Below are 17,782 nucleotides of genomic sequence, written 5' to 3'. Positions count from 1 at the left end.
GGAAGCTGATAGTCAAAAAAAAGGGTGACAGATTCCCTATAAGTCCATCTAGTTCAACCCATATCCTATCCTAACTTGCCCGAACATGTTGATCCAGAGGAAGGCAAAAAACACCCCCATGTGGCAAAACAAAGAGTGAAAAATGTAAAGGAGTCTGAATACTTTCCGTACCCACTGTAAAACGCTGTAAAGAGAGAAACAAAAAAATCAAAACACCAGAATTCCATTTTTACAGTCACCAGACTTCCATAAAACAATTCAATAAAAGCCAATCAAAATGTCATATGTATCAGTAAACACACACACAGCTCAGTCATAAGAAAAAAAAAGTCCTCACTGGTCAGAAAATGGTGACAACAACCAAGATTTATTTATATTTTTTGCAAACTTGTACATTTTTTACCACTTAAATAAAAAACAATCTATACAAGTTTGGTATTGCAGTAATTGAACTGATCTGGAAAATCATGTTGTCACATTATTTCTGCAATGAATACCGTAAATATAAACCCTGAAAAACAATGGCAGAATTGCATTGTCACCATTTCATCCCATTTAACATTTAAACCTGTTTTAAGTACCGTACATTTTATGGCAAAATAAATGTTGTAATGGAAAACTACAACTCGTCCCGCAAAAAGCAAGCCCTCATGTAGCTCGGTCGATGGAATAATAATAAAAGCTATGGCCCTTAGGAAGAAGGGGAGGATAAAACAAAAGTGCAAAAACTAAAACTTGGCAACAGAGGCAAGGGGTGCAGATATGGCGTGCACACCATCTATTCCAAATTCATGAAGATGAACACCAATAATTTCCATAATGTAAAATTTTCATCGTTTTATGAATCTGGCATGTGATTAGGACCAGATTAGAAAATCAAGTCTGCTTTCAGACTCATATTGACCACTCTTTGTCAGCAGTGAACACCAGTTGTGTATACAGCTGACATCCAGCTACAACGGCCAGGCTAGGAGGTAACGCATATCTCTGCCATTTACCCACTTGCATTCTGCTATCAATATGGCTGTGGCAACTAAACTGTCTTCCCTCTATTACCTCACTGCCGCCACCTTGACACATTTGCAGGATCCAATTTACAAACCCGTATAATCAGGAATAAGGAGCATCACAAAAAAAATTTAAAAAAAAAAACTTTTAGAGTGAGGAACTATTATGCTACCATTATGCGTTTGCTTTAACTGCTATTTTTTTCTTTTTCATTTTGAGACACAAATAAAGTATTTTTCTACAATGTTCTCAGTTCATCGCAATAAAATAAAACTGTATTGTCAATAACCGGAAACACATAATCCTATTATCAGTGTCCGCCTTGATCTCCAAATCTTTTTATAATTTCTTGATTGAAAGGATTCTGTTTTCCAAAAATTTCTGGCTGTTTTTGTAATGTCTCCTTCCATATTAGATCTGCTCCAACAGCTGATGCAATCTAGAACAAAATAGAGAAGATAGAATGTTACAGGGTAGATGCACGTATCACATACATACTGTAAAATTTGGGTTGCTGAATCCACACTGAAATTCTGCACATATACAGTCATGGCCGAAAGTGTTGGCACCCTTGAAATTGCTCCAGAAAATAAAGTACCGTATATACTCGCGTATAAGCCGAGATTTTCAGCCCATTTTTTTGGGCTGAAAGTCCCTCTCTTGGCTTATACGTGAGTCATATACACCAGGGGGTCGGTGGGGGAGAGGGAGCGGGGGTGTCAGATCATACTTACCCCCCATGGCATGTCTCTGCAGCCCCCCCGCTTCTCCCATGGTCTTCCTTCCTTCCTTCAGTGGTCACTTGGTACCGCTCATTAAAGTCATGAATATGCACATATTCATGACTTTAATGAGTGGTACCACGTGACCGCTGAAGGAAGGGAGACCGTGGGAGAAGCGAGAGGGGGGCTGCAGAGACCAGGCCAGGAGGGGGTAAGTATATGCAGTATTCACCTGTCCCCAGTCCATCGCTGCTCGCCACTATCTGCCGGGTCCTATGTCAGTGATGTTCAGGCAGCAGAGGGCACTGTGACGTGGTTATTGTGCTCCGAGCCCTCTGCTGCCTGAACAGTCACTGACAGAGGACCCGGCAGACAGCAGCGAGCAGCGTTGGAGCGGGGACAGGTGAATATCTGAGGTGCCAGGGCCCTGAGCCAGCAGTGACACTGGCTCCTGGCCCCCAGCAATGGAGGTGAGTATGTCATTTTTTTTCTTATTTGCAGCAGCAGCGGCAGCACATGGGGCATAATCTATGGAGCATTTTATGGGGGCATAATCTATGGAGCATCTTATGGGGCATAATCTATGGGGCATCTTATGGGGGCATAATCTATGGAGCATCTTATTGGGGTATAATCTATGGAGTATCTTATGGGGGCATAACCTATGGAGCATTTCATTGGAGCATAATCTATGGGGCATCTTATGGGGCCCTAACCTTTATGGAGCAGCATTATATGGGACATATTATTCTATGGAGCATCTTATGGGGCCATTATTAACCTTTGTGCAGCATTTTATGGGGTGTATTTTGTATGGAGCATCTTATGGGGCCATCATGAACTGTATGGAGCATTATATGGGGCTCTTGATTCAATATGGATATTCAAAAACATTTAGCCTACTGATGTCTCAATTAATTTTACTTTTATTGGTATCTATTTTTATTTTTTAAATTTACCAGTGGCTTCTGCATTTTCCACCCTAGGCTTATATGCAAATGAATACGTTTTCCCATTTTTTTGTGGCAAAATTAGGGGGGTCGGCTTATACTCGGGTCGGCTTATACACGAGTATAAAGGGCTCCTTTAAGTACTTTGCAAAACACATGCATAGTGTGGCACACACAATGCAAATTGATTGACTCAACTACACCCCTTTTTTTCTGGTTTCAGGTGTGATTTGCCCACACTTGTTACTTGCCACAGGTGAGTTTGAAAGAGCAACACATGCTTGAGGCAAAGTTGTTTACCCACAATTTTGGAGATGTGACGACAAATTTTTTCAGCACTTTTCTGGAGTTTTATGTGACATTATGTCCAATTCTCCTCTGTTTTTTCTTGTGTTGTTACAATACACACAAAGGACATAAACACATATAATAAAACATTTATTAATTTTCTGGGAGAAATGCTTCATTTTCTGGAACAATTTCAAGGGTGCCATCACTTTCGGCTATGATTATAGTACATTTATTTATTGATTGGTAACCTGATGATCTGTAGTACAAATTCTGATCTATCATTCTTTGAGTTCACTGAAGGAGAATATCATTACACAGAATAATTGCATATCCTAGTTTAACTGCATCAAAAGCTGCTGTTATTACAAATGTGATACATACAGTAAAACGGGCTGATGCTAAAGTTTGGGCACCCATTATGGTTAGTACCTAGTAGCACTCCCTTTTGAAATTATCACAGCTTGTAAATGCTTTCTGTAGCCAGCCTAGAGTATTTCAATTCTTGTTTGAGGGATTTTCATCCATTCTTCGTTGGAACATTCTTACAGTTTTGTGAGATTCCTGGATCGTCTTGCATGCACTGCTATTTTGAGGTGTAGCCACATATTTTCAGTGATGATCAGATCAGGGGACTGTGAGAGCCATTGTAAAACCTTCATTTTGGGCCTTTTGAGGCAGTGTATTGTGGATTTTGACATGTGTTTAGGATCATTATTCATTTGGAGAAGCCATCCTCTTTTCAACTTCAGCTTTTTTACAGATGGTGTAATGTTTGTATCAATAATCCATTGAATCCATTTTGCTCTCAACCTGTGAAAAGTTCCCCGTGCCATTGACTGGAACAGGTGGTCATCATGGAGCAGCACTGCAAGTGTGGCACCCCTGAGGGTTCAGTTGCCACAGAGGTACCGCACCTCCTCCTGAGGTGTGGTACCCCACCTTCCAGGTAAGTTGGAGGCTCCTAACCACGCTCCAACACTCGCATCCCACACAACACAGTAGTTCAGCAAAGCCACATTGCGGCTCCCTGCTTGGAGTGTAGTAGAGCACCTTTGGTGGTTCCCTGCTTGGAACATGAAACGTGCTGGGAGGCGGGTGGAGTTAGAATACATAAAAGAGCGGGAAGTGTTAGGAGTTCAGTTTGAGTTCAGTTCAGTTGAGAGTCAGTCAGTGAGAGTGAGCAGAGAAGATCCTGGGAGAGGGATGGAGGAAGGAGGTGCTGCAGCAGATCTCAGTGACCTGGGTCTGCTGGCATGGGAAAGGAAAGAAGGAGAAAGACATTGACCAGAAACCTGATCTTCCATAAGAAGGAAAGACTAGTACGGAATGTAGGAGTAAAGGGAACAGAGGACGTGGGTTAGGAGAGAATCCTGCCAAGAAGTTCTAAGCGCAAGGCTGGGGCCCGGTCCCCGAGGTTGTATGGACACTAATGGTTCTGCATCTGACACCGGTGGAGTAGTGGGCTGTAAATGCACTACTCCCATCTCAGACTTGGGGGCACAACAGCAACATTGATAGTGAGCCGGGACTTAGGAGCAAGGAGTCCCCGAAGAAGGCTACAGCTGTCTGCCGTACAAGGAAAGTTCATAAGAACAGTTGTCAGGAGGAACTCCAGTGTAACTCAGTACTAGGAGTATTTCACACTTAAAGGCGCTATAGAGGAGACATTCAGAAAGGCACATGTTGGTGGAGTGTTGGAAGGGAGCATCCTATCTTGCCTGGAGGTTGACTGAGTCCCTGACCTGGAGGACATGGCACGGAGGCAGGCACCTGTATGTACTATAGACTGTGAGTAAAGCTTTGGAACTACAAGCCCTGGTGTCCTCCAGTTATTCCTGCGCCAACACACACCGTACCACTACATCTGGGTACCAGCTTCTACACTGCCTGCGCCTCTCCTCTACCCCTACATCTACACTGCCCTGGGACTACAGCTCCACCTGTGGGGAGCTTAACAATCTTGGCTGCAACCCCCCACCAGTCCCAGATGATCTGCATGCAGCGTCAGCTTAACATCTCACTTGCCGAACACCACAGGTGGCGTCACGAACTATTCATTTAATCCATCACATTCCACCATTCCCCTTTAACTTGTGTGCCCAGGGCCATGGACCGGGTCACCGCTGCCGTGACACATCCCGCTGATACCGGCCCGGTACTGAGTGCCCCACAGCCCTGGGAGGGCGACCCAAACTTGGCGTCACGAACAGGATGACGAGACCTGATGCCATCGGGTTCTGTGTGCCTAAGACTTAAAGTTTTTAAAAATGTGCAGAAGACCCAATTTAATAGACTGTAAAATGAATGCCAAAAATGGCCGCTGGCGTGGTGAAGAAGGGCGTGATAACATGGGAGGTCCTAAGAAGAGACCGTGAACTGTCCTGGGCCTCCCCTGCCTGAATTACTATGCAATGGCGACATGGCCCACCCCCGAGGGGTTCGTATACTGGCTTGGTATGGAGGAGTTGGAAGAAGACGCCGCCCCCAGAAGGAGGAGCGGAAGCCAGTGGCGGGAAAAGAGCCGAGACAGGAAGAACGCCGGAATGCCATCTTGGAAGGAGACGGGAGGAGGCCTGCGGAGCGCAAGGAGGTTATGCTGGATCTCCCCGGCGCCATGGCTGAAGGCTCCAACCCAGTGTCCGAGATGAACCGCCAGCAGCTGGAAGACGAAATAGTCCAGCTGACTCGCCGCCTGCAACTGAGGCAGGAAGCGCTATGGACCCTGAATCTGCAGAGCGCCCAGGAAGGGCCTGCACCTGCGGTACCCGCAACACTGGTACCTGCCGCTGCTGCACCGGAACTTTTCCAGGCAGACTCTGTGGAGCCTGCAACCGCTGCCATACCACTGGCAGCATCCATTGTCTACTCACTGCCGTTACCACCGGAGGAGCTGTCTGAGGCCTTAGGAACCGAAGCAGAGGAAGAGGAGCGCCCGTCCTGACCTGACGCGGCCACGCAGATCCCTCCAGAGACCCTTGCGGGCCTGGAGCCGCCATTAGCTCGACCGCCGTCCCCAGTGTTCCACCGAACAGTATCCACTGCCACCATGCCGGCACTGGAGCGGAGCCTACACCGCCTGGAGGTAACAGGTATATATCCCGGCCCTCCTAATGGGTTGCCCCATGAATTCACACTGTCGGAGGCTGGTCTGATGCAGCTCGAACTGGGGATGTTGGATGAGTCACCCAGGGACACTAGGCTGTTGGAGATGGGGAGAAGGAAGAGGCCCTTATTGAGGAGGGTACGGCTGGAACAGGCGCGTACGATTTGGCATCTTCAGGGCTTGGAAGAGTCTAGGCCGCTTTGGGATGTTTACATCAGGATCCCTTGGCTACTGAGTCCCCATGTAGTCGCCTATCAGTGCCAACAGGCTGCGGCAACCCTCAGTGCTCGGCCACGCACCAGAGCAGCAGCACCACCCACCAATGAAGAACAGCTGATGGGTATCGATATGCATCATGGGTTCCCTTTACCACAGCTTCAAGACCCTAGGCGGCAATAATACCAGCTGCCATCACCATGCCCTATGTTAAGCAACCAACAACAAGATGAAGACACCCAAAGTTTCACCCCTGGAAGCAGTCTCAGCAACCAGATTCCAGAAACCCCAGGAGGGGACAACCACTAGTCAAGATGCTTCCTTAATTTAACTCTCGTTACCCAGGAGGGTATTTGCACCGTTGTGCCTTTTTTCCTATTTTTTGTACCAGTTTTCTCTTTTTGGCTATCATGTTCTAGTTTTGTTGTTCCAGTTGTTGCCCAGTTGTATTGGCAGCCTCCATATTGAACTGTGGAGATCATGAACGTTGAATGATCCAGAACTGTAATTTGTACATAGTTTGCACCTCTTTAGGTGCTCTCTCTTGGTTTTACATAGGACCCTTTTCCTTGAAAAATGATTACCTCATCATAGGGACATTTCCAGACATGTTGGCCGGACCAGTGTCTACAATTGCACTTATTGATAATGCTTAATGTTATTCTATGAATAGAAATGAGAAAGTGATATAATGAAAGTATTATTGACAGATTTTATAGGGTTATATTGAAAAGGAAATAGTGAATATTTTACAGTCTTGTGAATAAAGATGTTGAGAGTATGAATAAAGAGTTGAAATTGCAGGTGATGAACCAGGCACCCACGGTTGTCACTTAGAGGAGCAAGTAAGAGAAGGTGAAAGGTAACAGAAAAGAGATGTGTTGCTAGAAAATGTGAATTGATATTGAGCTGCTTCCATAGCACTTTAAATTAGGTAGCATAACTTTAAATTTAGATAGTTAACTTGTTTGCAATGTTCAAGAAACTGTGCCTCCCACATTGGGAAGTTTAGTATAAGACATGTTTATTCAGCATTATAAAATTTTTGCATGTTCCAGTATTGTTTATCTCTGTTTAACTTGCAGCCTGCGGACGTGCTATGTTTAACGGGGGGGGAATGTGGCACCCCTGAGGGTTCAGTTGCCACAGAGGTACTGCACCTCCTCCTGAGGTGTGGTACCCCACCTTCCAGGTAATTTGGAGGCTCCTAACCACGCTCCAACACTCGCATCCCACACAACACAGTAGTTCAACAAAGCCACATTGCAGCTCCCTGCTTGGAGTGTAGCAGAGCACCTTTGGTGGTTCCCTGCTTGGAACACGAAACGTGCTGGGAGGCAGGTGGAGTTAGAATGCATAAAAAAGTGGAAAGCGTTAGGAGTTCAGTTTGAGTTCAGTTCAGTTGAGAGTCAGTCAGTGAGAGTGAGCAGAGAAGATCCCTGGGAGAGGGATGGAAGAAGGAGGTGCTGCAGCAGATCTCAGTGACCTGGGTCTGCTGGCACGGGAAAGGAAAGAAGGAGAAAGACATTGAACAGAAACCTGATCTTCCATAAGAAGGAAAGACTAGTACGGAATGTAGAGTAAAGGGAACAGAGGACGTGGGTTAGGAGAGAACCTTGCCAAGAAGTTCTAAGCGCAAGGCCGGGGCCCGGTCCCCGAGGTTGTATGGACACAAATGGTTCTGCCGCGGACACCGGTGGAGTAGTGGGCTGTAAATGCACTTCTCCCATCTCAGACTTGGGGGCACAACAGCAACATTGATAGTGAGCCGGGACTTAGGAGCAAGGAGTCCCCGATGCAGGCTACAGCTGTCTGCCGTACAAGGAAAGTTCATAAGAACAGTTGTCAGGAGGAACTCCAGTGTAACTCAGTACTAGGAGTACTTCACACTTAAAGGCGCTATAGAGGAGACATTCAGAAAGGCACATGTTGGCGGAGTGTTGGAAGGGAGCATCCTACCTTGCCTGGAGGTTGACTGAGTCCCTGACCCGGAGGACATGGCACGGAGGCAGGCACCTGTATGTACTACAGACTGTGAGTAAAGCTTTGGAACTACAAGCCCTGGTGTCCTCCAGTTATTCCTGTGCCAACACACACCGTACCACTACATCTGGGTACCAGCTTCTACACTGCCTGCGCCTCTCCTCTACCCCTACATCTACACTGCCCTGGGACTACAGCTCCACCTGTGGGGAGCTTCACCATCTTGGCTGCAACCCACCACCAGTCCCAGAGGATCTGCATGCAGCTTCGGCCTAACATCTCACTTGCCGAACACCACAGGTGGCGTCACGAACTATTCATTTAATCCATCACATTCCACCATTGCAATTCCCCTTTTACTTGTGCGCCCAGGGTCACGGACCAGGTCACCGCTGCCGTGACACATCCCGCTGATACCAGCCCGGTACCGAGTACCCCACAGCCCTGGGAGGGTGACCCAAACTCACTACAGTTTCTTTCATTGCCACCCTCTGAAAATGTCCAGGATCCATTGCGCTGAAGGAAGCTGTGGGAGAGGTGAGCAAAGTGCCAGTACTTCTGTCCTCAACGGCACATTTTTTTAACTGTGAAACAAGACATCAATAAGGGGCAGTGTTTGAAAAAAAGGTGAGCTCACCTCTCCCACAGCTCCTATTAACACCATGGATTTAGGACATCTTCAAACGGCGATGATTAAATAAGCTATAGTAAGTGACTGCAGAACCGCCCCCTAATAATATCCTCTTCCAGGAGGGGTGATACATGCTGCGGAGAACTAAGAGCAGCCCCAACCTCCTGATCACAGCTGGTTTGGGACTTCTCAAAAAAATAAAACGTCACAAGAAGTGAAGTAAAAATAAATACTTTTAAGTTTTATCTGTATTGGGAGAGTGATATTGTATTTTATAATAAAGCGATTACAAAAGTGGTTAGGGTGTAAAAATTAGAACATTTTAGGTATTTGACCACCCTTTTAAGAAGGTGCATTTTTTACTGTGACCTCTTTATTGTTATTTTAGTGTTTTTAATACAATATATTGCACTCCCACGTTAATGACACTTTGAAATGATTAACATTTGCCATTTTAATGAGCTATAGATTGGAATTGAAATAGCAGAAAATAGCTACCATTTCACTGAAAATGTCCATAGTTGTTAGTAAGAACAAATGGTCTATGAAAAATGTTGAAATAGCACTAGTTACGAAATCAATAGAAATACTAATTAGAAATATGAATGAGAAATTACAGGCTAAACAGATATCGACTAGACTGTTACTGAAAGTAAACAACACTAACATTTCTCTGATGCATAAATATGTACACCCGAGAATAACATGATTTCTTTTCGAAGAATAAGTGGATATTTGATTATGTTATAACCACTCTGGTGCAGTTTAAAAATGATCACAATGAATCTTTATATTCTTTGTTCATAATAAGAAATATGACCGCTTTCTACCACTGCTATCCATTTACTGTGTAGGTTATTGCCTTCACCAAAGATACCAAAGTCAAGCCATAGACGACAGAATCATTTTTTTCCGTAAGACAGTAGCTAATGTTTTCTAATGTTTTTCTTTCTGATTACCTACAGAGCATCTCTGACCTCTATAATGCCATAACAACGCATTCATTTTTTTAATCAGACATGTATTTATGTATAATCCCATATTTTTCACTACCTGATTAGGATGAAATCCATCTACTGGTTCCAACAGATCCCACGGTTTTCCTCCCAACTGTTCCCATTTTGCGCTCACTGATGAAAAAATAATTGTTACAGGGTGTTAAGATGTTACAATAATTAAGGAAAGAAACAGATTTACAAATATTTATTAAAAAAAAAAAACAACTTTCCAGCATAAGAAATTAAAGCTTTGCCTATCAGAAAAACTGATGACTCCTTCATTGTGCTCATTGGCAGGATCTTGGAGGGCAAACCAGTCATATCAAACAATGGCCTATCCTAAGGATATGTCACCTATTGCAAATTTACGGGGAAAACCCATTTAAAGAAGATCTCCATGCAAATTACACAATATAAGCATACAAAGATGCAGTACAAAGCATAATGACAGCACAAGAACCTAAAGACTCCGCTGCACAATAACTTGAAGTCTAAAATGTATGAAGACCGCCGTCTTGTGATGTTGGGGGACAGATCAGGTATGTTACATTACAATGTAGTTTCTTTTCTCAGGGAGATACGCTGAGTTGTCTGGCAGTGCTTGGTGCAAAATATGTTAATATGCTCAAGTATTAACATTTTCCTTCACTGGAACTAAAACGTCTAGGCCAGGGGTCTCAAACTCGGCAGAGTAAATGGGCCGCACATAAAAATAAAATTAAGCTGGTGGGCCGCATTCCGTTCAAACTTAATACAGTACAATGCTGTACTTACAGTAATACTCGTACACACACGGCTCCGCTCCATCCACCTCGTACACACACGGCTCCTCTCCGAACACTTCGTACACACGCGGCTCCTTTCGTACACCTCGTACACACGCGGCCCCGCTTCGTACACATGCGGCTCTGCTCCGTCCACCTCGCACACACACGGCTCTTCTCCGTACACCTCGCACACACACGTCTCTGCTCCGTACACCTTATACACACAAGGCTCCTCTCCGTGCACCTCGTACACATGCGGCTCCGCTCCGTACACACACGGCTCCTCTCCGTACACCTCGTACACACGCGGCTTCGCTCCGTACACGTCATACACACATGGCTCTTCTCCGTACACTTCGTACACACACGGATCCTCTTCGTACACCTCGTACACACGCGGCTCTGCTCCATACACCCCGCTCCGCACACTTCATACACACACGTCTCTGCTCCGTACACCTTATACACACAAGGCTCCTCTCCGTGCACACCTCGTACACATGCGGCTCCGCTCCGTACACACACGGCTCCTCTCCGTACACCTCGTACACACGCGGCTTCGCTCCGTACACGTCATACACACATGGCTCTTCTCCGTACACTTCGTACACACACGGATCCTCTTCGTACACCTCATACACACGCGGCTCTGCTCCATACACCCCGCTCCGCACACTTCATACACACACGGCTCTGCTCCGTCCACCTCGTACACACACGGCTCCTCTCCGTACACACACGGCTCCTCTCCGTACACACACAGCTCCTCTCCGTACACACACAGCTCCTCTCCGTACACACACAGCTCCTCTCCGTACACACGGCTCCTCTCCGTACACACATGGCTCCTCTCCGTACACACATGGCTCCTCTCCGTACACACATGGATCCTCTCCATACACCTCATACACACGCGGCTCCTCATACACACGCGGCTCCGCTCTGTACATCCCGCTTCGTACACTTCATACCCATACGGCACCGCTCCGCACACCTCGTACACACACGGCTGCGCTCCATACACTTTGTACACACACGGCTCTGTTCCGTCCACCTTGTACACACATGGCTCTGCTACATCCACCCTGTAAACCCCTCCTGACCCCACACATAAACTTACCCTCATTTAGCACCATGACAACCAGCACAGACAGCAGCGTCCTGCATACACTGAGGCCCCTGATCATGTGACCCCTGACTCCTTCCCCTCCTTGGACCTCATCCCAGGTCCTGTGCACACAGAACAGCCATCGCACACTCCTGAATGCGCGCCTTCCACCTTCTACCTGCCTCAGGGACTGAGATTGCTCCTGAATGCGGTAGTTACGCCGCTGAACATGAGACATGTGGTGCACCACGGGCCACAGATGCCTGCCTCAGGGGCCACATGCAGCCCGAGGGCCACGTGTTTGAGACCTCTGGTCTAGGGCAACCCCTGAAATAACTCCTTAGCACATTATCCCTCCTCTACCAAACTGTACAGTTGGCACAATGCTGTCAGAAGGCAATATTCTCCTAGTATTCATCAAACCCAGACTCATCCATCAGATAGCCAGATTCATCACTCCACAGAACACACAGGCTCTCCATGCATGTGCTGTGACTGTCACAAAGCTGCAACACATGCAGCTGCGGCACTGAACAGCTGATCAGCCGGCACACACCAGGTATCCGGGTTCCCTCTGTAGCTTATTCGGTAAGCGCTATAGCTTGCCGAATAAGCAGGGACCCAAGCAAATTTGTTCAACTCTACTCGAGACTCCTATGGCATTGTGCTTTACACCACCCCACTTGATGTTGGAATTGTGCTTGGTCTTGTACGATTGGCATGCAGTGATTCTAATGAATCCAGCATGTCTGATATGCCAGAGATGTACGGCAGATGCGGCATAGTGCACATTTCTGGAGTAAATGACACCACATTAGTAGTGTAACTTATATTGAATTTAATGGGCGGACTTGTAAACACCCTGTCCCGCCCATTTGACACTCATATTGGCGTAACTGATCAGGACTGTCATATACATGCCAAGTCTCAATACTTTTGCACAACTGCTGCACTACACAAAAATATTGATACATATTAAGGTGCTTACAATAGATTCCTGCTGTAAACATCTTAATGAAACATCCAAATAGATTTATATGGGTAAATTTGATCCTTGATGAGGATTAAAAGATGAAGACCTTTCCGTGCTTTTTTTTCCTGTCTGAAAAAGAAACGGACATGTGAACAACTCCAGAGATTCTAATGGGTTACATGTTCTATCCGTGAAAAACTGACGTCTAAAGAGACCTTAAAGGGAATCTGTCACCTCATTTTTGGCATATGAGATACGGCCACCGCCATCAGGGGCTTATCTACAGCATTCTGTATGTAATGCTTGTAGATAAGCCCCCGATGTAACCTGAAAGATAAGAAAAACGAGTACTGCAGTGCGCAGGCGCCGGGAAAGGTCAGAGAGGTCCGGCTGCTGCGCACTGCAATATTTTACTCTGCCCTCAACAGTGCAGATAAAGTAAAGTACGCCTGCGCAGGAGCCGTGGCAGAAGTAAGAAGGAGGACGTCATCGCTAGAAGATGGGAGGAGCCGGACCGGACCGCCTCCCTGGGTGAGTTTAATATAACTCGTATTTCTTCTCTTTCAGGTTACATCGGGGGCTTATCTACAGAATTACAGAATGTTGTAGATAAGCCCCTGATGTCGGTGGCCACATCTTATAGGCCAAAAATGGGTTGACAGATTCCCTTTAACAGTTCTGTACATAAAATTTGTAATAATCGTAGCCTTCGGAGCTTTTCTAGCTTATTTCTACTGAACAGATACTGCTAGACTATGCACAAGCGGTAGAATGGGTTACAGGAAATAAGACCTATTTCTAAAGGGAATGATGGAAGACATTATTTTGATTAAAGCTATTTATGCGCATAAACCCAGCAAGCATAAATGACTGTAAATGATTGTAAAGCAATGCTTATAGCACTTCAAAGTGATACAAGAGGACAAGGAATACATTCCGGCTCTATGAAATATTTCAATTCTGGTTCTGTACCATTAAGTCAGACTGGATTCATACACTTATAGGCAACAGGTGAGGATGCAGGGCGAGGAAAAGCATTAACAGCTAAACTTTATTCTCCTGCATACACGCACATTATATAACCATGGTGTTTAATGCAAATATAGAAGCCTTATGGGTAATAATACACAAGCTCTTTTGTACAAGTTACCATATGCCTCCTGGCAAAGGGACACAGCATGGGTGGAATGAAATATTATGGCACCCATCTGAAAAATTTCTACACCAGTGACCTGGAGAGTTATATTCTACAAACAGGAGACGGTAATAGATCTCTCGTACCCCTGAATAAAAAGGAATCTGTCAGAAGGTTTTTGCTTTACAATCTAAAGGCAGCGTGATGTAGAGGGAGAAACCCTGATTCTAATGATGTATCACTTACTGGGCTGTGTATTATTGTTTCAATGAAATCAGTTATTTATCCTCAGGAGATCATCCCTAGAGGACTATGGTAGTTGTCTTGTGCCACTTAGTCGTACAGCCCCCATCACTAATTAGCAGCTTTCTGCCTATGCACAAAGTACACATAAAACTGCCAATCAGTGGGGGGTGTGTGTGTGGTAATGTGTGTGTGGGGGGTAATACAGAGCTCATCATTCAGAGAACTGCTCAATCTGCAGCAGAGAAAACAGTGATGTTATCAAAATGACAGCATGCAAACTAGTATGTGATACATTGCTGGAATTAGGATCTCTGCCCCCACGTCATGCTGCTCTCAGATTACATAGGAAAAATCTTGTGATAGATTCCCGTTAATACCTGAGCATTTAAAAAAAAAAATCACATATGCTGAAACAAAGTTGTTGGTTAAGATACATTTAAAAAGGATGAAACAAGGCAAATAATTTAAAGGATATCAGCCATAAAATTTCTCTAGAATGTCTGATGCAGCACATATGCTATTTCCCTGTTATTGTTGGTGTAAGCGAGTGTAGGGAAGGTGACGTGACGGACGGACTTGTCTGTAGGGAGAGAAGGGATGGTTGGTGCACTGAAGATGGATGCTTGTAATAGTAGAAGGGAAACAGCTGGGGAAAATGGAATAGGAGTGCAGTACCTAAGTTTGACCACAAGATGGCAGGAGGGAGCAAGAGAACAGGACTTGACAGCAGCTTAAGGCTATGAAAACGTTTAGTCATGGGGGGCGGGGAGACAGGAACCCAGGAGGGAAATTCCTGAGGAAGGAGATAAATAGGGTAGGAGAGGGTTCCAGAGGGTTCCAGTCCCGGGAGGAGCTCAGGAAGAGAAGAGACAGTGAAGGAGAACGGTGGAGAGCTCGGCCAGGGGACTGAGGAAAAGAGACAGTCAGAGGGGTGGCCCCGGCACGAAGAACCGCAGAACAGACGAGACCTCGGGGGTACCAAATGGATGACGACCTCGGACTGGTGAAGTGCTGGCGGTAGATAGGCCTAGGGCAGCCCCAATGAAAGCCGCGAGGAGCGTCACTACGACAGAGGGAAGGTGCAGGTACCCGGGCCTGAATATGGAGAGTTGTGAAAGTACTGCGGTGTATTGCTGCGATCGTCAGGAGGACGGCCAATAAACTCGGACCTGTTGTACCCAAAATCTGCCTCCATCTCGTGTCTGAGTCGTCTGTTCACGGTAAGCAGTGGACCACCCCCCAATCTGGGCCTCTACTACATTTGGCGTAGTCGGCAGGATCGCCGCCAATACTTCAACTTCAGCGGCAAGCCTGCATCAGAAGAACCAAAAGGACTCGAGTTGCTTTATTTGTGGATTACAAATTTGAGACTTTGTTCCGGATCATTGGCTGTCATAAAAGGATCCGGGGCGGTACAAAAACTGGACTGTGGATTGCTGGTTTTCCTCAGGCAGATCTGGAACGGAAGGAGAAAAAAAAAAACTTTGCAAGATGATGCCCGAGTGGAATACGAATTGGGACTGTGTTTGGAGCCAGCAAAAGAAAACCCGAAAGAGACTCTGTGCCCCTGCAACGCTGGTGACCTGCGAGCAGGAGGGGGTTGGCGCTGAAATGGGGCACCCGGGGCGGCCGCTGGAGGCTGGTCCTGCCGAAGGGCGGGATGAAGAGCAGCGGCGGACGCCAGATGACGGGAGTGGGAGCTGCGGAGGAGCAGTGGAGGCCGGCGACACCCCGGACCGACCTCTGGGAGAGTGGAGGAACAGCCTGCAGAAAGCTGCGGCAGGAAAGGTGAGAGTACCTCCGGCAGGTACCGCCCCTACATCCCGAGCACGAGACCGGTCCCAGGGCCCCGACACCGGCCCTCGGCCTTCCCGCTCGACCTCCCACTCTCCAGTGTCCCCGACTCAGGATGACTGCACGGCTCTCACCGGGCCGACCGACGCCTCGGCCAACGATCCCAAGCCGCCCCGCTCGGCGGCGCCACATCCGCGTCGCCGGCACGGAACCCACCTATGGCCACTCCTGCCGCGCTCCATCCTCCAGCGGAGGTCTATCCATCGAGACCTGCCGCCACTTCGACCCCATCCCGTAATGCCACGGTGGCCGGACCGCAAGGCTCCGCGGCCTACCCTTTGACCTCCGCGGCCGCCGCTACTTCATCCCCGGCTGCAGCCGCCTCTGGTCCGCTCGCGGCGTCAGCCGCAGCCTACCCAGCAGCACCCGTGGCCGCCTCTGCCGCACTCCATACCGCGGCTACAGCCTGCCCATCAAGGTCCGCAGCCGCGCCGGCCCCACTCCAGATCATTGCTTCGGCCCGTGCCAGGGCCTGGTCCCCAAGCAGAGAAAAGGTGTGGAACGCGTGCTGTGGCACCACCTTTGGCCCCTTCTACCCCTTTTAATGCATCTCTCAGGAGGGAGATGACCCCTGAGCCCTGGGCAAAAAGAACAGTCGGGGCCCAGGAACAGTCGAGACATCCCGGGAGCTCCAAGGCTGTGGAGTTTCTTGCTATTGGCAGAACATCGGCCATCAGGAGACGGCCGGGAGCACCGCTGAACACAGACTACCGGGACTGCTGTGTGCTGTTGCGCAGCATAAGGGACAGTTCCGCGTTCCTTTGGGGTAAGAGACCCCACCTCTTGTTATAGCAGGGATGTATGGGAGTACTTCTCACAAAGGAAGGGGGCGCACCATTGTTAACATAAAGAAAAATGTTTTGATAATGTTTGGAGTGTTGTATAATACTGATAGATGTAGATGTAGATATGATGTAGAGAATAATTTACATGGAAAATATATAGTAAGTTTATTAGTAGCATGTCAGGATGATAATTAAGGTAGAATGGTGTAGGAAAAATGGGTAATCATTGTACCTATTACAAATAGTATAGATAATGCTATGTCTAGTATATACAGTTGGTTTAAAATGTTCTGTAAAAAATGTCTGTGAAAAATGTTCAACAGGTCCCGGGTACGAGGTGTGACGAAAACGCCAACCATGACTCTTTTTAAAGTGAAGGACAAAGAGAAGGAAGGTATTGGACCAGACAGTGGTCCTTCAGTCAGGTCCCCGATACCACGGACACCCCAGAAGTATAGGCGGATGATGACTATGACCTGGTAGGCGTAAGGCCTCGGTCATGGCGTTCCGGACAGTTGAGGGTGACAGAAGGGGAGAGTAGTGGGAGGTACACACCGTAGAGTAGTTCGGGTGGACCTAGCCCAACCTGAAAGAAGTTGTCATGTGGCGTGCGCGCCTGCGAGTAGCGGTAGGCTGCTCGGAGCATGGTGCTCCCAGTTTGGTTCGGCCCCCCGCGAATAGCGGGTTCAACCCAACAGCCGATCCGACAACAGACAGTGGAAAAGCTTCAGGACGGCGAAGGTAGGGAATACGATTGTCGAGGACGAAAATAGACAAAGGAAGGGAGAGCGTAGGGAAGGTGACCTGATGGACGGACTTGTCTGTAGGGAGAGAAGGGATGGTTGGTGCACTGAAGATGGATGCTCGTAATAGTAGAAGGGAAACAGCTGGGGAAAATGGAATAGGAGTGCAGTACCTAAGTTTGACCACAAGATGGCAGGAGGGAGCGTGAGAACAGGACTAGACAACAGCTTAAGGCTACAAAAACGCTTAGTCATGGGGGGGCGGGGAG

At 47.3% G+C, this 17,782-nt stretch overlaps 1 protein-coding gene across 3 annotated transcripts in view; it reads right to left on the bottom strand.

The window, feature by feature from the left end:
* Positions 1–348: 348 nt before the first annotated feature.
* AOAH (acyloxyacyl hydrolase) overlaps positions 349–17,782 on the bottom strand; it is a 198,993-nt gene continuing 181,559 nt past the window's right edge. For 2 of the 3 annotated variants that reach the window (XM_073549989.1, XM_073549990.1), the window contains exons 20-21: positions 9,958–10,034; positions 349–1,447 (exon numbers count right to left, since the gene is read on the bottom strand). In XM_073549989.1, coding sequence (XP_073406090.1) covers positions 1,319–1,447; positions 9,958–10,034 — 206 coding nt within the window. In that variant the 3' untranslated portion in view covers positions 349–1,318. Of the gene's footprint in view, positions 1,448–9,957; positions 10,035–12,765; positions 12,880–17,782 lie in introns of those variants that run through there. The other variant, XM_073549991.1, reaches the window with a different exon arrangement.

The sequence above is a fragment of the Dendrobates tinctorius genome, unplaced genomic scaffold (assembly GCF_039654945.1).
Source record: "Dendrobates tinctorius isolate UK_male_01 unplaced genomic scaffold, ASM3965494v1 ptg000162l, whole genome shotgun sequence".
In the NCBI taxonomy this organism is placed as follows: Eukaryota; Metazoa; Chordata; class Amphibia; order Anura; family Dendrobatidae; genus Dendrobates; species Dendrobates tinctorius.
This window is presented reverse-complemented; position numbering and strand designations above follow the sequence as displayed.